Below are 24382 nucleotides of genomic sequence, written 5' to 3'. Positions count from 1 at the left end.
AGTGTCACAATTACCACAATCAAGTCGCCAAATAAGAGTGTCGAGAAAACGGCGCGGTCCAGGATAAGACTCTTATCGGGCTGGTCCGAGCGTTGTGATAACGGGTCCGCCGCAAAAGATTTCTCCGTTCATTTTTCTCTCCATTCAAAAATCATACCACGACCCCAGACACATTACAATGGCAAAGGGGAAAGGCAAGCGTTCTTCGGACGCTAATGAGTCTGCCCCAGAAGCAGCTGCTTCATCGATCGAATCCAAATCTACGTCCGAAGTCCCCCAGATTGACGAGAGTGCCTTCTCTGGTCTGCGACAGAAAATCGAGGAGCGATTGAAGAAACAGAGCTCCGCCAAGGGAAAGTCGAAGAAAATCGATAAACCGGATACACCCGTTGAAGTGGCGGATGACAAAAAGGATAAGGATGTCGCTTCTAAGGCTGGAAAAATCCAGGATATTTCTGGACAAGGCAAGAAGCGGGATCGTAGCGGAGAAGTGATTGCTCGCGATGAAAAGAAGGGCGATGAAAAGAAGGGTGGAAAGAACAAGGCCGGAAAGTCTGCGAACAAGAGTGCCGACGATGCCACTTTGCGACAGGAAATTCTTGCCTTGGGTGGCACCGAAGAGGATTTTAATCTTCTAGCGGATGTTGACGAGGAAGAGGAGGTGGAAGGCGTTTCAGCTGAGGCTAAGGACGATGATCTCCGAAATGAATTATCCAAGATGTTGGAGGCTGCTGGTCATGTCGTCCCGCAGGACCTTGAAGATGAAGAAGTGGAAGAGGATGAGGGAGAGGAGGACGATGAAGACGATGAAGATATAATTGATGAGGAAAAGCAGAGCGAGGCTGATGAAGTCTCCGATATTTCTGATATTGAGCCGGTCCCTCCAGCTAAAACAGAACTGGTAACTATTCCTAAGGAATATGCTTCTCTCGTTCGTCATCTGCCCCATTTATCTATAAATATATGTACTAACAGTTATGGCCAAGGCTATTCTTCCTCGTTCTGACTGGTACGCATCTCCTCTTCCACCCGTGGCTACCGGAAATGCGAAAGAGATGAGCGCTCTTCCTAGACACCTAGTTGACCGCATCCACGAACTCGCCAATTCTCTGTTGCAGGAGGAGAACGAAAAGTATGCGAAAGCGCAACAAACCTCAGCATCATCGTCTCACAAGTTCTACACAACCATTATGGCCTCCGGTACCCTGAGTGATAAAATCTCCGCATTGACACTTGCTGCCCAAGAGTCGCCGCTCCACAACACAAAATCTCTCGAGGCCCTTATTGCTCTAGGACGCAAGCGTAGCCGTGCACAGGCAGTCGAAGTTCTGCGCTCCCTGAAGGATATGTTTGCCCAGGGAACCCTGTTGCCTAGCGAGCGACGTCTGAAATCATTCGCCAATCAGCCCTCGCTCGTTGCTGCGTTCCAAGGAGCTGGCGGCCGATGGACCGAGCGCGATCCCCTCCCCGGTGGTTTACAGAAGAGCCATTTGATGATTTGGGCTTTTGAGGATATTGTCAAGGAACAGTTCTTTGAGGTCCTTAAGATTCTAGAGGTGTGGTGCAATGACGAGATTGAGTTCTCCCGATCCCGCGCCGTCAGTTATGTTTATGAGCTTCTGAAAGAGAAGCCCGAGCAGGAAGCTAACTTGTTACGACTGTTGGTGAACAAACTCGGAGACCCAGGAAAGAAGATTGCCTCGCGTGCTTCTTACCTTCTTTTGCAGCTGCAGCAAACACACCCGGCGATGAAGCCCTTAATCATCAAGGCTGTTGAGGAGCTTCTGTTCCGACCTGGTCAGAGCTCACATGCTAAGTACTACGCTATCATCACTCTCAACCAGACAGTTCTCAGCTCAAAGGAGGAGAAGGTTGCTATGCAGTTACTTGACATCTACTTCTCGTTGTTTGTGACCATCCTGAAGCCTAACCAATCCACCAAGCCTGGCTTCAAAGGAAAGCCACAGGGCAAGCCTGGCCACAAGGGTTCCAAGAACCAAGGCCCTGTAAAGGGACAGGCCCAGGACGATGAGATGCGCGAAAAGCTGACATCCGGTGTCCTGACTGGTGTCAACCGTGCCTACCCATTCACAGATGCTGACTCCGCTCGGTAAGTTCTACTCCCCGATAATGATTTCCGTATTTAAATCTGACTCAAACATACAGTCTCGCGAAGCACATCGACACGCTTTTCCGCATCACTCACTCCTCAAACTTCAACACAAGTATCCAGGCTCTGCTGTTGATCCAGCAGCTTACTGCATCTCACCAGGTTGCCGGAGACCGCTTCTACCGTACTCTTTACGAGTCGCTCCTCGATCCCCGCGTAACCACATCCTCTAAGCAGTCGCTTTACCTGAATCTTCTGTTCAAGGCACTCAAGAACGACCTTAATGTCCGCCGCATCAAGGCATTCGTCAAGCGTATTGTTCAGGTCCTTGGCCTTCACCAGCCTTCGTTTGTTTGCGGTGTCTTCTACTTGATCCGCGAGCTGGAGACGACCTTTCCAAGTCTTTCATCTCTGTTCGACCAGCCTCAAGCAAACGATAGTGACGATGAGGAGGTTTTCCGTGATGTCCCCGACGAGGATGACGAAGAGCCTACGCCTGTTGTCGAGTCGAAAGTCCCGAAGCAGACCAACATCTATGATCCTCGCAAGCGTGACCCTGAGCACAGCAATGCCGACCAGACTTGTCTCTGGGAAATCTTGCCCTATACATCTCACTTCCATCCTTCCGTCTCTCTCAATGCTTCAAATCTCTTGGAACACAACCCCATGAGTGGCAAGCCTGACTTGAACTTGCACACGCTCTCTCACTTCCTGGATCGCTTCGTGTACCGAACCCCCAAGGCCAGCGCTGCCGCTCGTGGTGCCTCTATCATGCAGCCTCTTGCTGGTGGTGATGCCGCAGACCGATTGGTCGAGGCTGCGAAGACGACACAGCAAAGCACGCCTCTCAACTCCGAGAATTTCTGGAAGAAGAAGGCCGATCAAGTTGCTGCGGAAGATGTCTTCTTCCACGAGTACTTCAATCGTGTCAACAACGATAAGGCACGTGCCAAGAAGGGCAAGAGTGCTGATGTTGCTGATGATGAGGATGCGGAGGCTGGCAGCGACAACGAGGATGAGATCTGGAAGGCCCTTGTGGAGTCCCGTCCTGATCTGGAGGCCGACGATGGCAGTGACGATGATCTCGATATGGATGATCTGGAGTCTGCCTACGACGATGATGAGGATGAGGATGAGATTGATATTGAGGGCGAGGGTGAGGGCAGTGGTGATGACGAGGTTATCTTCAACGACGAGTCCGATGTTCCCTCTGATGAGGAGATGGCCGACTTCAGCGATCTGGAAGATGCCGAAGCCGCATTCCCTCCCCCTGCTGCCTCGAAGAAGCAGGCCAAGAAGCCCGCCAAGGAAGAGAAGAAGAAGCAGGTGGACGAGGACGACGAAGATGCCTTCGACATGGATGTGTCAGACGACGAGGCCTTCTTGGACAGCGACGACGACCTGCCATCCGACATGGAACTTGGTGGTGTCGACCTGGCCCCCGAGCCGGAAGCTCCCTCCGACTCGAAGTCGAAGTCGAAGAAGCGCAAGCTCAAGCATTTGCCAACCTTTGCTTCAGCCGACGATTACGCCGCTCTACTGGCAGACGAGGACGAGGGCATGTAATGAATTCTATAGCCCGCTTTCCATCCTTGGATATAAGCTTTTCTCTTTTTTTTTACACCCCGTTTGCTTTTTTGAAAAGTACCGTCGCACCGACATTCTATCGTGCATATCATACTGTCGACGGCGTTTATTTGGGCTTTCTTATGTTTTCTTATGCATGTGTATATTGTTTGAATCTCTCTAACTAGCCCGAATGTGGTTATATGGATATATAGCCCCCAAAACAAAGATAAATATTGGCGAATACAAGTCTAAAAACGTATAATTTCTTTGCTTATCTTCTTCATATTACCTTCATTTGGATCATGATGTTCAACGTGAAGTTCATCACGCCTTAGCAAATGGATGATCTACAAGGATGTAAAACAGCACCGATGTCATAGCTCTGAAAGGAGTAAACGGTCGCCCCCAAATCCTCGATGCTAATGAACTAGAAGGGAGCTAAGATTGCGCCCCTGCAGCGCATGTCCGCTAAGCGGAAAGACCGCTAAGGCTCTGCTGCCCAGGTGGGTAGGTGGGCAATAAGGTTTAAAGTATCTCACCTCAGTCGATAAATTGATCGGGTGTTCAATTAAACTTGAGTCGCATCCTGTTGGGGGCCGGAGGGGCCGAAGATTGTAAGTATAAATGTAGCTGTACGAAGGGAGCTGGGCCAAGTATGTGGGTTCCGGGTGAGGCCATTGTGGGGGATGAGCACGCAAGAGTGGACCGGGGACCCGCCATAGTCGTGACTCTGTTTTTATTCTATTTACTACACTGCATTCTGTTAGCTTATTGCTTTTTCTTTTGTTTGGAAGATATTTTAAGAGGAATGAAAGATTCTGTAGACCGACAATCCCGAAATGGACCCATAATCCTGCGAAAGTATCTTGTTTCAAATTGATCTCTGATATCTGACGGCGCCTATGCTATAGATAATAGGCAAGTAGTCCTGATAAGAGAGACCACTGCACTACAATAACTGTAATGCACATGTTGTCCCTGCACAGTTCCGGCTGCACTTGCTTCAATAGAGTGATGAGTCATCTGCACGTGGTTCTCCTGTATGGTAATATATGGTAATTAGTTTACATACGTTGTATTAAACGAGTCAGCTTCTCATCCTCTTCATCCTCTCATCTTGCCTTTTGCTCGCTTTTCCCTGCTTTTCTAAATCCTGATTCGTGCCTCGTGAAGGCATTCCACGAATCAGTGTCTTCCAAAGCAGAATCGGCCCCAACTGAACCTCTGTTCTCTGTTGAAATATTACGTATCTTCCCACCCTAGGACCACCCCTAGGACCACTAAGGATCCATTCTGCCGCATTCGGTTAAGGTCGACCGCTCCCCATCGAATCAGCGGTGGCAGAATGCAGCCAAAAGCAAGCCCGAGGTCACTGCGCAACCATGTTTTCGGGGGCGTAAAAAGGCGTAAAGAGAGCTGATGCACGAGTCTGATCCCGGGGATTCCACTCTCCGAAGAACTCCATTCGACTAATCCTGCTTGCGGGGCGGATCCAGTCCCACTTTGGCAGCCCGTAGCTATGATATGCGCGCCGATTTGCTTTGCCCCCTTCGTGGTTTGCCGATTTATGGGAATACTCCGTACAATGACGAGGATTTACGGAATACAGAGACAGAATTCTCTCTCTCTCTCTCTATTTTTACAGATTCTACATCGGACATAAAATCGGCTTCAAATTATGTATGGTATGTTCATAGGGCTGGACGCCATTGACGAGCGCGTCGAAAAGTCCCCCAATGTCAATAACCAAGTGGCCCGATCGCAAGCCCCCTGAGGGGCGCGACCGCCTCTCCCGACGGTTTTACCCTTCTGATGCAGCGCCATGGCTTGAAAAAAAGCGTTGCCCGTTGCGGCTGGCTTGGTTCTCCATAACGTCATGCAATTCAGACCGGATCGACCTTTTTTTATCATCTTTTCCGGCAACATCTCAGAGTGGAGAATCCGAATTCTAAAAATGACAGGGGTATCCAGCATACCCATCTTACCCATTAATACGCCACACTGTAGCCCTGGAGTCTGCATAGTCTGTCACTACTGTCACCCACGCTCAGTGCTGCATAGCCCTCTCGGTATACCAGATACCTAAGATACCATTCTTGGTCATCGAACGTTACTCTTTTCTCTTTTTTCTTTTTCTTTTTTCTTTTTTGCCAATTTAATTTTATTCCTCTCACGCCATTCGATCCATTCAATTATTTCTGGTTTCTCTTTAAAATCTAGTTATCTCGCACGTTTTCTCTCCCAAACTCCATTTTCTCCATTTTCTCCATTCATTGCGATCTTCCGTTCGCCGGGTCTTATAGATCCTGTTTGCCCTAAATCCTCATTTCCATTGCGCCAACCTTGAAATCGATACAGCCCAGAGGTCCTCCTCAAGCAACCCCAAGCGACTCAAAAAAAACACCCTCCCCTAAAGCACATATCACCCAAAATTTGTGCCTGGTGCACAGTTTGTATAACGATCTACCCAATCCACAGTTATATGTATCCGAAGGTCGTTGACTTCGTCTCTTTCGACTCCACCGAGTTCCGCCAAAAGCGGTTTGCACGCTCCTTAACAATAAAATGGCTGCGCCAAAAGACCACACAACAATGGACCATCACTCCGCCGAAAGCGACCAGTCCCATGATTTGAGCGACAAACTCGAGCATGATCCCAAGTTAAAGGATTATGACCTCGAGGGGGGACGTCGTTTGTCGCACGCCCGGGTAGCGGTCGACTCGTCCTCCACCTCTGAAAGTGTCGGTCGCCAAATTGAGATGGAAGCTGAGAATGGCATCAAGTATCGCACATGCAGCTGGCAAAAGGTAGGCTGGAATTCCCTTGCGACTGCAAGATCCAAGATCAGCGGATGCTGACTAGTTTGGATATAGACTGCCGCGCTACTCTTTTCGGAGTACATCTGTCTGGCTATGATGTCCTTTCCCTGGTCGTACTCTGTCCTCGGTCTAGTGCCGGGTTTGATTTTGACCATTTTCATCGCCGGTGTCGTCCTGTACACTTCGTTGACAATTTGGTGAGTGGTTTCTACTTCATAACGCATGCCAAGGCTTCATTGGTCGCATATGCTAATTCAGACTGTTATAGGAAATTTTGTCTCCGACACCCGGAAATTCGTGATGTTTGTGATATCGGCCAATATCTATTCTGGGATTCCAAGTGGGCTTGGTGGTTCACTGCCGTCATGTTCCTTCTGAACAACACTTTCATCCAAGGCTTGCATTGCGTGGTGGGGTCTGAATACCTGAACACCATCTCCAACCACGGAGCTTGTACGGTCGTCTTCGGTATCATTGTGGCGATCATCTCTTTCTTCGTCTCATTACCACGTACTTTCGGTACCCTGGCTCACCTGGCAACTGTCTCTGCCTTCTTCACTTTCGTCTCCGTTCTTCTGGCCATGATCTTCATTGGTATTGAAGGCCACCCGGTGAATTATCCCGAGTACGGCGAACCCCAAGTTCTTGCTATCCCGCCTAAGGGAACAAGCTTCGTCACTGGAATGAGCGCTTTCTTGAACATCAGCTATACCTTCATTGGCCAAATCACCTTGCCCAGCTTCATTGCTGAAATGAAAGAGCCTCGCGATTTCTGGAAGTCCGTCACTGCTGTGACCATCGCCGAGATTATCTTGTTCAGCTTGGTCGGGTCCATTATGTATGCCTACACCGGTTCACAGTCCGAATACATGAAAACACCGGCCTTCGGCTCCATCTCCAATGAGCTTTACAAGAAGATTTCCTTCTCGTTCATGATCCCTACTCTCATCTTCCTTGGTGTTCTTTACGCCTCCGTCTCGGCACGATTTATCTTCTTCAACATCTTTGAGGGCACTCGTCACAAGACCCAAAACACCGTGGTGGGCTGGGCTTCTTGGGCCGGAATCTTAGCCGTCCTATGGGTTTGCGCTTGGATTATCTCCGAAGTCATTCCATTTTTCTCAGACCTGGAGTCTATCATGAGTTCCCTCTTTGATTCCTTCTTCGGTTTCATTTTCTGGGGTGTTGCATATATCCGTATGCGTATAGCTGACGACGGCTACTCGTTCTACAAGGTTCGAGGCATCCGTGGATGGATCGGTGCCATCTTCAACGTCTTTTTGATTCTCGTAGGATTCTACTTCCTCGGCGCTGGTACTTATGTAAGTGACCTTTCCAGACCGACAACAATCGTCATATCTCCCTTGTTATGTCAATTTACTAATATTTCAATTAGGCCTCTGTCATGTCTGTGGTTATCAGCTACAGAGAGGGCTCAGTCGGCGGTGTATTCACCTGTGCTTCCAACGGACTGTAATACCTGCGGGACAGGGTCACGTTCGTCTTCTTGTCTATTTTTACCATCTATGATTTGTTTCATTGCATATCGCATCATTTTTATTGCATTTGATTGAACTGGTGGATGAACCATCAGTGGACGCTCATGATATGACCACCGAAAGGCAGGAGTGAAGGCCGCATCTGCTTGCATCTAATTAGGCCTGCAGGATATGTGAGGGAATATTTTGGTCTGGAATTTATAATCCCTACTTTGATATTATGTTGGGTGGATATTCGTGTTGGATTTTTTTGGATACTTCGCTTGTTTATACATGGCACACCAGCCTTCGTTGCACATAATGACTGCCGAAATTGAATCGGTTGAGCTCAGGATCGATGCCAGTTCCCATTTGGATCTGACTCGAGTCTTGCTGTCACCAAAACCATTTATTTCCGACCCGTAATGCCTCGCGCGACCCTATACCCACTATTTGCACTTTTCCGGGGTATCTTCCTTCGAAAATTCGCTCATTCCGTTGAAGTGTACTTAACGACATGGCCCTATTTATGGCCCATACTTAGTAATATTGGATATTTGCATTGGCACTTGAACATAAAACATCACCATGAGATATTATAAGCAATTCTAATAATTCCTCGGCGAATCTCTCTCGGAGCCGCCCAGGTATATATATACTATCTTATACCTATACTTGAAGCTCCGATTTCCCGCAATCGATCCGCTGTAGTGGGGAGAACGCCGCAGATGACTTATCATTCCACACCGCGGGCGTCAACTTCCTATCTACACGTGACTTTTCCGTTACTCTTCTCCGACGGCGGAGGAGGGTCTTCAAGGGCCCTCTTTTCTTTTTCTTTTCCTTCTTTCTTTCATTCAGTCAATTCAATTTCTCTTCATAGCATTGATACAAAATGGCCAGTGTCCGTACTTTCAAGAAAGGCGCCGAGCTTGCTGCCGCGAGAGCAGCCGTCCTTCACACACCCCGCGCCTCTATCAGCTCCACACTTCTGCGGCGGGAGCTATCGACTGCCTCGGTGCGGTCTGCAGTCCGTGTGCCCAGCAAGAGAATTGCCATTCCAGCTGTGAATACACAGGCAAAGCCCCAAATCGTTCGATATGCGTCCAGCTCGTCCGAGCCCCTGAGCAAGACTCAGCTCTTCGCCTTGCATGAAGCTCACGGCGCTAAGATGGTCCCCTTTGCTGGGTTCTCCATGCCCCTCCAGTATGCCGACTTGAGCCATGTTGAAAGCCATGCGTGGACTCGTGAGAAGGCCAGTTTGTTCGATGTCAGCCATATGTAAGTCAATACTGTCTATATATCCTCAGAAAAAAGCTCAATGGGTGCTAAAGGTTTCCTATTTAGGGTGCAACACCACCTGAGCGGACCCGGTGCTCTCGAGCTTCTGATGAAAATCACCCCGTCATCCCTCGATAAACTCGCACCCAACACCTCTACCCTCTCTTGTCTCTTGGAAGAAGAGACTGGTGGCATTGTGGACGACACCGTTATTACCCGCCGCGGCGAAGACACCTTCTACTTCGTCACCAACGCCGGCCGTCGTACAGAGGATCTGGCCTTTTTGCGGGCCGAGATCGATGCATACCGCTTCAGAAACGGCTCCGACAGCATCAAGTGGGATATCCTCGAGGACCGCGCGCTCGTCGCTCTGCAAGGTCCCCAGGCCGCCAGTGTCCTGCAGCCCCTCATCAACTCCGCCAACGCCTCAGCCGCCGAGACCGACCTGAGCACCCTCTACTTCGGTAACTGCCGTGAGCTGCACCTCACTCTCCCCGATGGCTCCGCTACTCCTTCTCCCCTTCTTATTTCCCGAACCGGCTACACCGGCGAAGACGGCTTCGAGATCTCCATCCCAACTTCCGCCTCCGCTACCCTCCCCGAACAGGTAGTGAACCTTTTCCTCCAAAACAAGGATAAGGTTCGCCTTGCCGGTCTCGCTGCCCGAGACTCCCTCCGTCTCGAAGCTGGTATGTGTCTCTACGGCCATGATATCTCCACCGAGCAGACTCCCCCCGCCGCTGCTCTGGGATGGGTCGTCGGCCGTGACCGCCGCGATGCCGCAACCGCTACTTTCAACGGTGCCTCCGCTATCCTGCCCCAGCTCTCTAGCCCCGCCAAGACACTCAAGCAGCGCCGTGTCGGTCTAACCGTTGAGAAGGGCTCGCCAGCCCGCGAGGGTGCTGTCGTCGTTGACCTCTCTGATCCTGCCAACCCTGTTGATATTGGAATTGTTACTTCTGGTCTGCCCAGTCCATCTCTTGGTGGTGCTAACATTGCCATGGCATATGTGAACCAAGGCTTCCACAAGAAGGGAACCGAGGTTGGTGTCAAGGTTCGCAACAAGGTGCGTAAGGCCAGTGTTGTTGGTATGCCTTGGATTGAGAGCAAGTTCCACCGTCCTTCTTAAGCAGTCTCGGTGACATCTTTCTTTTCCTCTTCATACTTATATCACTGTCTGATTTGTATTCTTGGTCGTTTTATTGTTTTTTATGAACCTTGAAGAAAGCGTGGCGAAGCTATTTGGTTGCCTTTGTACATACATTTGGTTTTTATTGCAACCTTGATTTTGACATCTTCTTCATGATATGCTGGATGATGTTTCTGTTTCTGTTTCTTTTTTTTTTTTTTTTTTTTTTCAACCTGTGTAAGGGCATATCTCACTTCAACAGTTAGTATAGACCTTTCATCTAACGCACATTACCATATGCTCCCATTTGATCGGGGTGAGAAACATCATACACCCACCCGCAAGTATAAGCCCTCGCCACAGATAGGGACAATAGTGATGATCGGGGGAAAGCCCCCTTGGCCATAGATAACCTTTACCGCCCAATATACTACTACCTATACTATAAGCTGTACATAGATAGAAAGACGATTGGAAAGATAAGTAGAAATACAAATAAAGAAATGTCTCCTCGTTATACTTTGATTTATAGGCGCTAGGAAGTTTATTTAAGGAACTTGAATCACACAGCCTCAGCCTCTCCTGCACAGCCTCAGACTGTACACCCGAGCGAGCGCCACAGCTGACGTGTTGATTAGTCTCTTACATAGACGTGTCAAGGTCCCAAGATTCTACATTTACAGCCACCCCACGTGATCGAGGTATTCAATCGTTGCCAGAAGATGTCATCATCACTAGGCACAGCGACACGCCTGAAGCCAGAAGTTCGGTTGGCGCAGGCTATTTCGTTATTTGAAGCTGACCTTCCAGATCAGCAAAAGGTCGCGTTTCGCAGCGCAAAAGCACAAGCATGCGAGACGCCGCCAAGCTCGCAAGATGTTCTCCGTCTCATTGCTGAGATAGATCAACGGGCATTGGTGTTCAAGCGACGTTGTTTTGGCGCCCGGATGATGAACGTTCTTGAAGCTGTTCAGCAATTCGCTGCGCTTGGAGATATCATTGTCGGTGGCTCCCAGAATATCATCGCGTGTGGTATCTGGACGGTCGTGAGGTCTTCTTTACTGGTTAGTCTTGGTCAGAAATGTGCTCTCAAGCCAATTGTAACATAAAGCCTGATTTGGATATAGATCATTACGAAATATTCATCTTACCTTGAGAGGCTCTCGACGCTGTTTATGATAGCCGGTCGCTCTGCACCGCGCTATGAGAAGATGGCTCTTCTTTACCCTCGCTCCAAGAATCTCCAATCTTATATGTGTGATTATTTCATCACTCTCGTCCAGATTTGTCACAAAATGTTGAAATTTACACTCAAATCTACATTCGGGCAATTGACAGCTGTTTTGAATGAAGGCGATCTCCATTCATTTCAACTCAGCCTAGAACGGTGGGCTGCGAATATTAAAGAAGAAATCACATTGCTAATTGCGGAAAGAATTGAAGACGAGTCTCTCAAAACATCCAAATTTCAAAATGCTTTATGGAAAAAAATCAGTAAATCCGAGGATGATTCCCATCAAGCGCGAATCAATGCACGTCTACAAGTTCTAAATTTTTGTTCTGAATTCGACCATGCCGTCGTCTGGAAACAGACCCGCAAAGCAGGGACGACAATTATGTTCCGTGAAAGCCCTGAGTATACAACTTGGAAGGATCCAGCTCTAGCCTGTATTTCATGCACACTTATATACATGGGCAAGCTTGGCTCCGGAAAGTCAGTCTTGCTAGCAAACATGGTTGATGATCTTCATCTTCATTCGCAGGGTATTACTGTCGCGTACTTCTTTTGTCGTCACGATCTAAACAAATCGCTCCAGGCTCGGACGATTATCGGGTCTCTTGTGCGACAGGTAATGAACAACATTCAGGACTTCGCTGCCGTATTGGATTTATTAAACCAATATACAGGACATCATTATGATGATTTTGAAAAAATGTCTTCGTTACTTGAATGTGCTTTCCCCTCCGGGTCGCGTGCGTTAAATTGCTTCATAGTTGTCGATGGGCTTGACGATTTGAACGAATCCGAGAGAGCTAAAACAATCTGGGAGCTCTTCAAACTGCAAGAAAAATTCAAGATCCGTCTTTGTGTATCTTTTCGTGAGGACCCAACTACTCACGACGGAGGTACTAGTTATCTAGACGACTTTCTTTCTACTACCGTGATGCCGATTCCAGATAATAGTTCTGAAATTCGGACATTCATTCTTGAAGAGCTTGAAAGCCGCCTGGAGTCACAACAACTGGTAGTCGGAGACCCAACCCTCATACTAGAAATTCGAGAAGCTCTTTTCAACGGGTGTCAGGGGATGTTTCTATGGGCGGCCTTGCAGATTGAGACACTTTGTACTATGAAAACTGATTTTGAACTAAGACGAGCTTTGAAAGATTTCCCTAGAGACCTTGCAGAGACATTTTCTCGGGTCATGCAACGGTTTGATTGGAAGGAAGACTCTCAACAGAGGGCAATTCTCAACTTAATCATTGCTTCCCAACGTCCATTAACAATATTTGAGATGCAAGAAGCATTGAGTGTTATACCCGGTGAGATCCATTGGGATCCGTCGAGAAGTCTTAATAGTATACATGCTACACTCGCGACCTGTGGGTGTCTAATCAACATCGACGAAGAAGAATTAACAGCACGTCTTGTCCATCCGAGTCTACGACAGTTTCTTCTTAATACCAGTCCGCAGACGATGACATCGGCTACAAACTTTACCTTAACGTTGGACGCTGCTCATAGATTCATGGCAGAGATTATTGTCACTTATCTGAGCTATAATGTCTTCGAAAAACAATTATCGCGGACTGTTATCCCCCGGATCAACGCTAGTTCAGCTACATCCACAATTCTTCAATCCACCCTCTCCTCGACTTCATCCGCCAGCATCCGTAACCTTGCAATAAAGCTCCTCAAAGTCAAATCCGAGCCGGATTACGATCTAGGCAAAGCACTCGCCCAGGTTAACCCTCTTTGTCGAGAGCACTCTGCCCCGGAATTTCGATTTTATATCTATGCCACATCTTTCTGGCACACCCACGTCATTGGTACGGCCCACCACAACGAAAGCACCATTAGCCTTTTGGCCAAGCTAGTGCAAAGCAAAGCAATCGATGCCAACTGCCTCGATGGAGATGATCTCACCCCACTAATGCGCGCAACAGCAGCGGGAAATGAAACTGTTGTTCGCTTCCTTCTCGGTTTCAAGGATGTAGATGTTAATATGAAATCTGCTTCGGGCCACACAGCACTTCACCTCGCATTGCTTAATCAAAATAGCGAAGGCCCTCTGGCATTATTTGATTCCCCGGAGTTGGACATCCATTGCAAAGACCAGCAAGGCCGATCAATTCTCCACTTAGCAGCAGAACAAGGCGACGCTGTCACATTCGAGAAACTCGCCACGGAGCGCCAGTTAGATGTTAACTGTATCAATTATCACGGCGAGACAGCACTGCACATCGCTGTTCAGCGGGGAGTTCTAGAGATTGTAATCTTACTTTTGACGCTTGAGAAAGTGGACGTGAATGCACAGGATGCAGACGGGAATACACCGTTGCATATTGCAATCCAGAGAGAACAGGTTGATATTGTGGAACAATTACTTATATGTGAGCGGGTTAAAATTGAGATGGCGAATTATCATGGGCGGAGTCCGCTGTCGATGGTTATCTCCTTGGGAGATGAGGATATGGGCAACCTTTTTCTGCAATGTTCGCGGCTGGATGGGAATTATAAAGACCGGCTGAGGGAAGTTCTGGTTTCCCCTGGCCCTAATATGTATATGCAATATCGAAAAGAGTGGGACATTTAACATGGAATGAATAATTTGACATACCTTGGCTTGTTCAGATGTTCAATTTCAATTTCAAGTTCTACTAAGCTAAATGGCAAATTTAAGCTACCCTATCTACAGGGGATAATAGCGATGGTCAGGAAAGAAGATGTTTTATATTTACCTTTCCGGTTGTCTTTCCGATTGTATTTCAAATTGTCTTTTAACCAGTTCTTCTTATCTATATAGACCTTGGGTAAAGTACATCTGGTCACCTCATGTATATCAGACCGTATAAGTACTGGATCGGTCTCCGCTACCACTACGCCGCCTTTTGTTCACCGAGTACCCTGCGTACCCGTAGCAGGCCTACCGTCTAATTGCCCTGCGACTTTGCCACTTGAATAACTTCTTCACAGATTTTATCGTTATAATTCAAAGGAGGATTGATTGTTGTCATTCCAGAAGGAACCCAAGAGGGCACATACTAAACAACAAGAAGATCAAGTTGATTGGGAAGCTGGCCCTCTGAGCTGAGCAACTATGTTTGGTCGGGCAAAGAATGTACTCAAGACACGGAGAAGCTGCGGATCAGAGACTTGGGTAGTACCGGGGTTGGTGCTAACAGGGTCGGTGTTAACAGGGGTGGTATTGTCCGCCATGACTGATTCAAAAAACAACAACAACAGAGATTGGCTCTACAGACGGAGATGGAGACCTTGTCGCTTGGCGAGGCGCGGTAGGGGGGGGGGCAATCGGAGGGAGAACCCAGTCTCGGAGTCTCGGGGAGGGGAATTACAGGAATTGGTAGAGGCACAAAACTAGTGGATGTTACAAGAATAGGGGGGGTTACAGGTACTGTAGGAACAGCAGAAACGAGGGGGACAATGAATTAAGCATTTGCATAGATATATCGGGAATTATATGTGTATATATACACCGGATTTTATCTGCCAGGTGGGGCTTTCCTTTCTTGGGTGCCGCCGCTTTTATGAGGGCGCTCAGGCTCAGGCTCAGTGAGTACAGAGATGTCAGCACGGGGTCAGGCTCAGTGATCGAATCACCCTAGTCATGTGATATATGACTAAGGTACACCGATCGCTCAGTGACCAATCAGGGCTGCTTAGGGATCACTGAGTATTGCTCAGTAATCATTTGATACCTAATCACCCCTGAATACTCTATATCTAATTGATGTTTGTTCTCTAGTATTGCTCTAGCTATTTTTAAAATCTGTATGGGCCTAATAGGCCATCTATTCTGTGTAGGCTGCGGAACACCCGCGGGCCGGCAAGGGTAGGGTACCCTTACCTGCAAATAGAGGGTTGAGGCCTCAGGTAGACCTGTGCATATGGGACCCATGGGACTACAAAGGTCACTCCCATTTCCCATATACCCCACCCATGGGAAATGTAATATACTATTGGAGCCCATAGGAAATGAGGCAATTCCACCTCATTTCCTATAGGCTCCTATACGAGTCCTATTTAACCCATCATTTATATAAAATAGCCGATCTTTATCTTATGCGTATACATAAAATAATGTATTTATAATATATAATTTTCTTTATTCTTATTATACATATTTTATTTGCTTTTATAAAGTTTATTATAGTCTTTATTACAGTCAACTCTCATTTATTGCACACCGACTTATTGCACACTCCCGCGTATGAGACACAGTTTGCTTGGATGGACCCCATTTTCTTGATTTTGTGTATATAAAACTCCCGCTTTTTAGCGCACAACACTAGCCCTGATCAGGATCTGCTGTCTTACACCGCCCGCCTCGCGACGGCCGCTATCTATATAATCCATAGTGTATCGCTTAACGATGATTCTCTTCTTTCCTATATCCCTTCCCCCCTTTCTCCTCTATTATATTTTGCCGGCGCTATTCCACAGTTAGCTAACGTGGCCTCTACTAGCTAAAAACACTACACCTGGAGCATAGCCTACTTCTCCACTCGCGGAATTCAATTCAAGATTATAATGACCAAGCTGTAAATCATAAATAGTCAAAATTTAGATTAGAAGAAAAGTGATTATTCAACTATTTTAGGAAATTGTACAAACGATTATATGTACTGTTAAAGGATCGAGGTTGCTCCAGAGTTTCTGCAGTCCATACGAAACGAGGAAAAAGTATGATGAATCACTCTTTGTGGTGAGCGATACCAAGTAAAATCGATTGGTAGGCTTGAATTTTCAAAGCCTAACTCAGTCTGCAAACTTTCATGAGGCTCTGCAATGTGTCGTCATTGGCCTTGAAAAGGTCTCCCATACTGGAAATTTCCGATGCCTTCATTGCCGCCCGAGTTTTGGCGACGTCTGCAAGTCCTGAACCGCTGCGTTCAGCCTTTGCAATCGAGCCAATTCCTAGAACGGCGCCGATGACGTTCACAATCGCGGACTTTGGATCCTTCACTGTGTCGTAAATGGCATAGCCTGTGTTGGCAGCTTCGCCAGCTATAGCGATACTGCGAGCAAGGGTGGCCATTCCAGCGGCGGCGGCAACTTCCTCACCCACGAAGGGAACAACCTTAAGCATCAGGTCAGCTAATTTTGTCTTTCGCATGTCTTTCGCATATGCATCTTTCGTAAAGATACTATCAGTGATTCACTTACAACAAGAATAACGCTAACAATCATCAGGATGAAGTCCTTCTTTTTCGCTGCAGCTTCCGCAGCCTTCAATTTTTTCTCTTCTTCACCTAGCTTTTTTGCTTGTGCCATTGAGTCAATTGCCTGCATAATGCTGAATACTGCGGTGCTGTAGACCTGGACAGGATCGGCGAGGTCGCCGCCGACCCATTGACCTAGCATCATATCATAGACAGTCGCTTGCATATCATCACGAAGAGTTGGAATGTGAGGTAAAGCCTTGGTCATGATATCCTTCGGGTTTGGGACGACCATTGAGTCGTTCTTGATCGGAAAGTTTGTGAAATAGTACTTGAACTCGGTGACACCGCCGTGTTCAACTCTGTTGGGGGTTTGCGTTCGGGTATAATCGCCAAGCACGACATAGTCAGGGGATATTCCTTCATCTACCAACTTCTTGTTCCATCCGTCCTCGTCAGTGAGTTTCCATGAGATTGTGTTACTCGGCTTGTTGGCTGGCATCAATGTGTCCCTCCCGAAGTTAGTGCATCCGGCATATGTGTCACCACCGAAACTGCAAGAGAAGTCTGTTGAAAAGTTTTTTTCGCGTCAGTATTTGTCTCATATCATGTATCTTGCATACTGAAGGAATACTCTTACATGATGCGCCTTCTCCAAAAGTTGGCGAATCGCCTGTAAGTTCACCCGATGCACCTCCATCATCGGTCATCATGAGCTCAGTCTCAAGGACTGTTGGAACAAGATCATCCATATAATCGACATAGTACTCAAAAAGGCCATCGTATCCGCTGTTGACATCAGTGTAGTTATCATATGCCGTATTCAGCATTGTGACGAGCGTCTGGAGGGTGATAGCAGCGATGCAGTCTGTTCGCATGTCTCCCGTGGCTGCTGAAAGATCGTCAAGTGTCTTGTAGAATTTTGTATAGTCACATTCCGGGTAATCAAAATCAAGGTCAATGGATACTTCTTCACCCGAGCCGCCCTCACTATAGGTCGCATTCAGATCGATAGCCCAGTCAGATGTTCCGCCAAAATTGAGTCCATCATACCAATCCCTGTACTGGAGGTAACTTTTACGTGAAAGCCATGATACCCAATTTCCTTCGTAGATTAGGACATCCCCATGATACTGGTACTGCTCAATGGTCATATTCCCGTACATATCAGGATTTTCGGATTGAATAATGATGTTGTAAATCTCCCAATTGGCAAGGTAGCCGGGACTGAGGTAATAGGAATGTTAGTATTAATATTCAATGCGAGTGACGATATAGAATACTTACGTGTTAGTACACTCTCCTGCTAAAGCACCTGACTTAGGGCCGGTAAAATGGCAATCAGGTCCGCTACAGGTTGGGTCCTCCATCTCGAAGCTGCGCCCGTAGAGTGGAAGACCTGCCACGACCTTCTTGGACGGAACGCCAGCCTTCGTAATCATAGAAAGTGACCAAAAGATTTCGGTCTGATTGATCTGACTACGTAGGCACCCACCAGTGGGACATCCGGAACTTTGACAGGTATTAGACATGTGCCTTACAGAAATAGGATATAGAACACTTACTCGGCATTTTTGCTATCGTAATCCCATTGACCGTGAATATCATACGTCATGTAGACGATGTAGTCCTTATGAGAGATCAATCCTTTGTCCGATATTGACTGTCAAAATTGGTACTCATTTAAGACTTACCACAATTTCGGAAATTTCTTTGATGGGAAAGTTTCTCAAATACCAGTAAGAGGCAGGCGCGGCAATTGAGAGACTCTTGCTAGATGGCAACTGAGACCGGACTAGTTTGAGGAACTCAAGATAATTCGCACCGGAGTCTTTGCTGTCAGGTGGAATGCCAGGAATATCTTGGGCCTATTTGAAAGTTAGTAATTTGGTTCAATTTTGGTATATAATCGAGGAACTGGAAATTTCTTACGCCAGGGTATTCCCAGTCAAAGTCGACACCATCGAGGTCATTGTCAGTAATGAATTTGACAATATTTGTGGCCAAAGTCCTATGAATGATACTCGTTAGTGATACGTAGTGAGTTCGTAGATTGTTAGGCCTACTCTAGGTACCCGTAGGAACTAGAACAGGCCTAGAGCAGGATCTTGGGCAAACTCACTGGCGATTACCATCCTTGACGCCATTTCGAAGAATCTGGTACGTGTATGCAGTGGTAGAAAATCCCCAGCCACCAAAGCTGACAATGCGCTTGACAGCATCAATGTCTTTTAAACCGTCGAATTGTTCTTTATAACTGCTAACATCCACTTCCCAAGAACTGGTAATATTTGCGAATGCCCAGTGAACATGCGAGTAATAGTGGAGGGTTCCAAGCTGTGAAACGTCCATGTTCAAGCACGAGCGATCCTGTTCAAAATTCTCATAGTATGCAATACGCAGAGGCTTATCAGGGCCCTCTTTGTTATTGATGATCTGAGTACCGCAGTTCGAGATACATCCGTTGGTTCCATTCCTGGAGGTTCCAGGCGCTCTAAATTTCTCGATTAGACAGACATCAACGTGAAAAGGGAAAGGGATATCTGGGGTTTCTTACCCTGTTGACGAATTGGCTTGTTCACAGAACTCGACAGTGACACCACATTGACCCCATTTGTCACAGCAAGCATTAAGAGGGCAAGGGTTCAGGTTAGTCCAGTTGGTGTAAGGCATTCCTTTTGGCTCCACGGTTCCTTTGACCTATCATCCACAAGAGTTAGTACGCTTAGTTTGATTGTATATTATAGCCTGTTGTATTGGGATGGGACGAACTTACCTGGGGACCGCAAACAGCGTCGTCTGTTGAAGCCGGGAATGGAGGAGTCCCATCACTCAAACAGATATTCGCACCATTCTGCATGAGAGTACATCCAGCCCATCCCCACGTCTGATTATTATACTTTTCAATTGTACCTCTCTTCATCTTATTGGCATCTTCGATATCTGAACAGAAGTCACCTTTCTGGACGGTATAGACATGGCAGGATCCATCAGGGTTCTTTTTGGGAGAGAAGTCTGGCGGGGATCCCGTAGAACAACAGATATAGTCACCCTTCAGAATGTTGTTGCAGAAGTCAGCACCAGAGGTGTAGGTGAAGCCATTACCCGTGTTGTCTGTCTTGAGAACATCCTGCGTGATACCGCAACGCTGGGCAAGATTGTAGCATCCGTCACCGGCGTTAGCTTGAATGTATTTACAAGTACTTCCCAGGGTACTAGAAACGAGTGACGATAGCACCAGAGCAAAAAGGAGTGACATGGTGCTCGGTGGTGTGGGTGCAAGTTGGATTCAAGTATGCCAATGGAAGCAACATGGCCTCTTATAGATTTTGTTACCGTGGGCTTATTCGACAATACCACCTCATCTATGGACTTTGAATCACATCGCCAATTGCTAGCTTCACACTACAGATGCTCCACAAGTCAATGCGTCGGAACGGCCCCAATTGCCCTGAATCTGTAACCTCGGTACTCCGTAAATCCGTCTCTAATATCCAAAGCAGAAGGTACTGCGAAGAAGTGTGAAGAGATCCCGTTCTTTCCGCTCGGTAATTTCAATTTGGTTGACTAAAGTCCGTCTCTTGAGACACTAACCCTGATTGGGTATGTGTTTCAGATGTTAGATTCCCTTTCGAAGCTTAGCTTCCCCGCGGTCAGGGCTTAACCTTCACAGTGGGTCAGGTGCCAAAGGGTCTTCAGGGTCTTGCCAAGCTGGTGAACCCTGAATTTTCTACGTTAATTAGTCTTAGATTTTGCTTTTTTTTTCTTATTTGGCCCCCAATCTCAATTCTAAAATTGCTTTGCATCTTTTGGCCCCCTCTGGATCCTTCATTTATACAAGCGGCTCACACGGGGGACTCCGTAAGTAGACCCCGAAGGCTAAATTATGCGTAGGAACGAGAAAAAAAATCCCAGCTTCTTCATCTTTATGCGAGAATTTTCTCTACCAAACATTTCAAATGACCTTGGGGCCACGGACACGAAAAATGGGGCCAAGCTACTTCAACTAAGCTCCGCTAAGTGGATATTATTCTTGGCAACACGGACAAACAACATTTGCATGTAACCTACATCTGCATATGGATCTAATGGTATTCAAAATACTCCCGAGGCGAAGCCCGGAGCCTGGTAGGACGATTAAGGAGTGCGAGGTGTATCTAGCGTGAGTCGGTCTACTTCAAATTCTGTATTTATAAGACCGAACACCTTCCTTAATAACTTGGCTGTTGTTTATCAAATACCTTCTCGGACTCTTGGTGCAGATTGTGCCTACCACATGCAAGGATGAGGCTTTCTATCATCGCTTTTTATGTCTACTTTCTTATTGTAGGAGTAGTCTGTAACAAGTTTTCTGGTCCCTACGAGGTATTTTATTCCCCAACTCCGCGGAACTCCAACCTTTGTCTGTTCATCCGCTTTTGATGCCCGTAATAGATACTGGTACTGATTTTGTTGGTCGGTGATTAGACCGTTTTACTCTGGTATGCTTACCGCATGGATATTATGGCCAATGGTGTTGACGGCCGCACTATTCTGAAAGGCTCAAAGATGAAAGCTACCGCCCCCGGCGGAAGTTTTTATTTCGATGAGTTTATCGACGCGATGCGACAGCGTGGTGCCAAAACAAAGGTCTGGACTGGTAACACCGGTGTTGGTAAGAATTTGACCCCAGACGTCCTAGATGCTGCGAAAGGTATTCTAGACACTGGCAACACCGGTACGAAGACCGACAGATATGCCATGAATGAGGACCCCAATAAGCTCTTCCCGGATGACTTTAAACGTGGCCAGTCCGTACAATTTCCCGACCTCTATGGAAAGGTATATGATGTTATTCAGGCAAGCCGCAAAAAGGTTTCAGGGGATGGAGTTGTGAGCGGCAATACTCAAGCAGATTTCGATACTGCTCTTTCGCGGGGTAGAGATGCCACCAAAGGAATGCACCAAGGACGAATTGCCGATGGGTGTGAGAAGGAAATCGCGTGGATGAACAACGAGTTCACGCAAAATGGACTCGGAATAGTAAGTCTTCGTCCAAGTGCAAAGGAAGATTCTGAAATTTCCTTGTTTTCATGTTTCAATTATCAATATCTGGAATTTGGCTAACTCTGTACACCTAGTCCGTAGAAACAAAAGAAAAGTCTGCTATGGATGGGCTGCTCAAATGGAATCAGGCTGATCCAGATGCAACTCTCACAAAGAATGAGGCACATGCTGATACTATACTCAAATCCTTCATTCAATTTACCAAAAACGATGATAGTACAGGCAGTGAAATTAAAGGGGAGGCGAACCATCGGGCTGCCTTGTTATATGCCCAGACGTGTTCTAGCCGAATTTACGGAAATGAAGACTGTTGATTGATCAACATTTTCATACATTTGAAAATTCAATTCTGTGCCGTACATAGTATATGTACAAGCTGATTATACCTGTTGAGGAATCACCGTGACCTGTTTGTACCTAAATTTTACTATTCTATCATCATATACTCGAGTTTACTGGAACCCTTTTGAATTATCATTAAGAGGACTCTTTTCAGATTTGTTTCCTTTTTTTAGGCCTGGTTTATTTTTTTTTATTTTTTTTGACATTTAATAGCCATGATAGTACTACTCCGCGGACGGTCCCTTCTCTCTAGGACTATTACATCTCGATGTGCAAAGGCGGAACATGATGGCTGGGTGCATTTTCGACAATACCTTTTCGGATATCCTTGCCGACTTCGCACTTTTTTCAAGTTTCTGCTTCCAGGATCCGGGTGTTGTGTGCGAAAAACGGGTAACGCTAAAAGCTTGAGAATTTTGTTCATCGGCAAAATCGTAGAAAGCATCAATTTTTTCCCGGTCAAACACGGAGACAATTTGCACGGTTGCATCACCTAGTAAGCCAAATAGACCTGTCTGTGCACCTTCTTCGAAGCTAGTATGAATAATAACGACCCGCATGATAACCCAGCAGTTAGGTATATCTTCGAGAACATTATATCTCTCCTTATACAGACTGCGACTCCACGCAAACCAGTCTGCCATAAGTGAAGGACGACCAGCTACTTGGCGACATTGCCAGGCAAAACAGGCCAGTGCACTACCGTCGCTTCTTTGGTAAATTGCTTGATACGAAGGACCCCAATTTAGATGCGCAGAGTCTCGCGTGCGATCTATCCAGAAATTGTCGAGAAATGCAGTGCTTGTACCGGGAATGAATTCATCGTCGTCTGGTAAATCGTCATGGAAATCCTCTGGCATAATGCCCCCTGATTCGTGGGCAACGTGGCGTGACTCTTGACAAACGCGACTGATGACGGGTGGAAGGGCATTCAGAATAGCCGAAGATAGAAGTTGACATGGATATAAGCCTTCGGCATTAGCTTTAAGACCAAGGCCTTCGCAGATACCTTCGTAGGTTGGGTGATCCACTTCCCAAACGCGATATGGGAGACATAGCCGCCAAATTTCGAGTCGCAGCTCCGTGGGGAGCCTAGGAAAGGGGCGAAAGGATTTCTCGGCCATGAGCAAGAGTTTGAACTCAGGTTTGGTAATAGCAATGGGGCTAGGTGGATAGAGCAGCCATAAAATACGAATGAGAAATCAATCAAACATAGTTCGTGCACGGTTGTTCCGAGGATTATCCCGCACTGCATGCCTGGCATGCTGTAACTGGGTATGGATCGTCCATAGTGGAGATGTTATGGTTCCCGGAGTTTCGCACGGGCGCCGACCACGTAATAGATTCCAACACAAACGCTCGTGGGCATTTCGATTCTTTTGTCCCTCTCGGTCTAACTAGTTGGTGCCTTGTTGCCAAATTATAAAAAAACTTAATGCCTGGTTATCAAGAATACATTTTACCGGTTAAGTTAAAGAACCAGTATTGTATAAGCAAGAGCACTTAGATTCGAACTCCTGTACTAGTCCCTATGTCGGGCTACTTGTTCCCCCCGCCTCCCCCAGCTCATCTCAAAAAGACGCTGTTTGGTCATTGCGTCTAGCCCCGCTCTTTTCTAGAAAGAGGTTGGTGAAGCGCCCGCTCGCTCTCCAAAGTTACGGGTGGAAAGGCGGCCGTTTCTGGCGTCCAAAGCCGTCATTTTCGGCGTCGATTTCACAGGTCCTCATATTCTAATACCCGGACCTGTGAATTACCGGATGTGGCTAATTTTGCCTTTTTAGTTTAGCGCCCAATATCCAAAGCCAGTTGAAAAGCATGAAAAGCCTCTAGAAGCAACTCTTTGATAAACCACTATGAGCGGTTTTGGAAGGGGTAAGGGTGGGCTAGCAGCGATTTAGAAAGCCGCAATGCCAATACGGTTCCTGGGAGCAGCCGTTGGCTTTCCGCTCAATATTTTGAGGTGGAGATCAGTGGAGCCTGGTGAAGATCTGGCAGTTGAGGCACAAATCTCACACCCTCAAAGATAAAAGGGCATCACATATAGCTTTCATAAGGGGTTCGATATTCTAGTGGATAAGTACCCCAAGGGCTTAGTTGACCTAGGGAAATTCTCTCCTGGGTGCTTGCATCATACTGCTCATAAATCCTTAACAACATGATCTATGTGGAATTACTATATATGTTTCGCCTTATTTACCTAGA

The 24382-nt window shown here is 47.0% G+C and overlaps 7 protein-coding genes across 7 annotated transcripts; 5 read left to right on the top strand and 2 right to left on the bottom strand.

Annotated features, from left to right (window-relative positions):
* Window positions 1–178: 178 nt before the first annotated feature.
* Window positions 179–3676, top strand: N7478_005148 (RNA-binding ribosome biosynthesis protein MAK21; the record flags this gene model as incomplete). Its single annotated transcript, XM_056921362.1, has 3 exons — window positions 179–935; window positions 976–2110; window positions 2167–3676. The coding sequence occupies 3 exons, from the start codon at window positions 179–181 to the stop codon at window positions 3674–3676; spliced, it is 3402 nt and encodes a 1133-aa protein (XP_056779399.1).
* Window positions 3677–6271: 2595 nt separating this feature from the next.
* N7478_005147 (putative neutral amino acid permease) lies at window positions 6272–7976 on the top strand (the record flags this gene model as incomplete). The annotated part of the gene is made up of 4 exons (XM_056921361.1): window positions 6272–6487; window positions 6554–6696; window positions 6768–7821; window positions 7896–7976. 4 exons carry the CDS (start codon window positions 6272–6274, stop codon window positions 7974–7976), a joined length of 1494 nt encoding a protein of 497 aa, XP_056779398.1.
* An 896-nt stretch (window positions 7977–8872) lies between these two features.
* N7478_005146 (glycine decarboxylase subunit T) lies at window positions 8873–10387 on the top strand (the record flags this gene model as incomplete). The annotated part of the gene is made up of 2 exons (XM_056921360.1): window positions 8873–9258; window positions 9325–10387. The coding sequence occupies 2 exons, from the start codon at window positions 8873–8875 to the stop codon at window positions 10385–10387; spliced, it is 1449 nt and encodes a 482-aa protein (XP_056779397.1).
* Window positions 10388–11109: 722 nt separating this feature from the next.
* N7478_005145 (ankyrin repeat domain-containing protein) lies at window positions 11110–14205 on the top strand (the record flags this gene model as incomplete). Its single annotated transcript, XM_056921359.1, has 2 exons — window positions 11110–11451; window positions 11515–14205. The coding sequence occupies 2 exons, from the start codon at window positions 11110–11112 to the stop codon at window positions 14203–14205; spliced, it is 3033 nt and encodes a 1010-aa protein (XP_056779396.1).
* A 2178-nt stretch (window positions 14206–16383) lies between these two features.
* Window positions 16384–20051, bottom strand: N7478_005144 (uncharacterized protein; the record flags this gene model as incomplete). Its single annotated transcript, XM_056921358.1, has 10 exons — window positions 16384–16710; window positions 16797–17359; window positions 17433–18019; window positions 18080–18304; window positions 18358–18422; window positions 18487–18660; window positions 18725–18803; window positions 18915–19286; window positions 19350–19492; window positions 19569–20051. 10 exons carry the CDS (start codon window positions 20049–20051, stop codon window positions 16384–16386), a joined length of 3018 nt encoding a protein of 1005 aa, XP_056779395.1.
* Window positions 20052–21286: 1235 nt separating this feature from the next.
* On the top strand, window positions 21287–22152 carry N7478_005143 (uncharacterized protein; the record flags this gene model as incomplete). The annotated part of the gene is made up of 2 exons (XM_056921357.1): window positions 21287–21814; window positions 21913–22152. The coding sequence occupies 2 exons, from the start codon at window positions 21287–21289 to the stop codon at window positions 22150–22152; spliced, it is 768 nt and encodes a 255-aa protein (XP_056779394.1).
* A 252-nt stretch (window positions 22153–22404) lies between these two features.
* Window positions 22405–23304, bottom strand: N7478_005142 (2EXR domain-containing protein; the record flags this gene model as incomplete). The annotated part of the gene is made up of 1 exon (XM_056921356.1): window positions 22405–23304. The coding sequence occupies one exon, from the start codon at window positions 23302–23304 to the stop codon at window positions 22405–22407; it is 900 nt and encodes a 299-aa protein (XP_056779393.1).
* Between the last annotated feature and the right edge of the window lie 1078 nt (window positions 23305–24382).

This window comes from Penicillium angulare, assembly GCF_028827245.1.
Source record: "Penicillium angulare strain IBT 27051 chromosome Unknown utg000004l_segment0_segment0, whole genome shotgun sequence".
In the NCBI taxonomy this organism is placed as follows: domain Eukaryota; kingdom Fungi; phylum Ascomycota; class Eurotiomycetes; order Eurotiales; family Aspergillaceae; genus Penicillium; species Penicillium angulare.
Note: the sequence above shows the minus strand (reverse complement) of the source record. Positions and strands in the feature narration are given on the sequence as shown.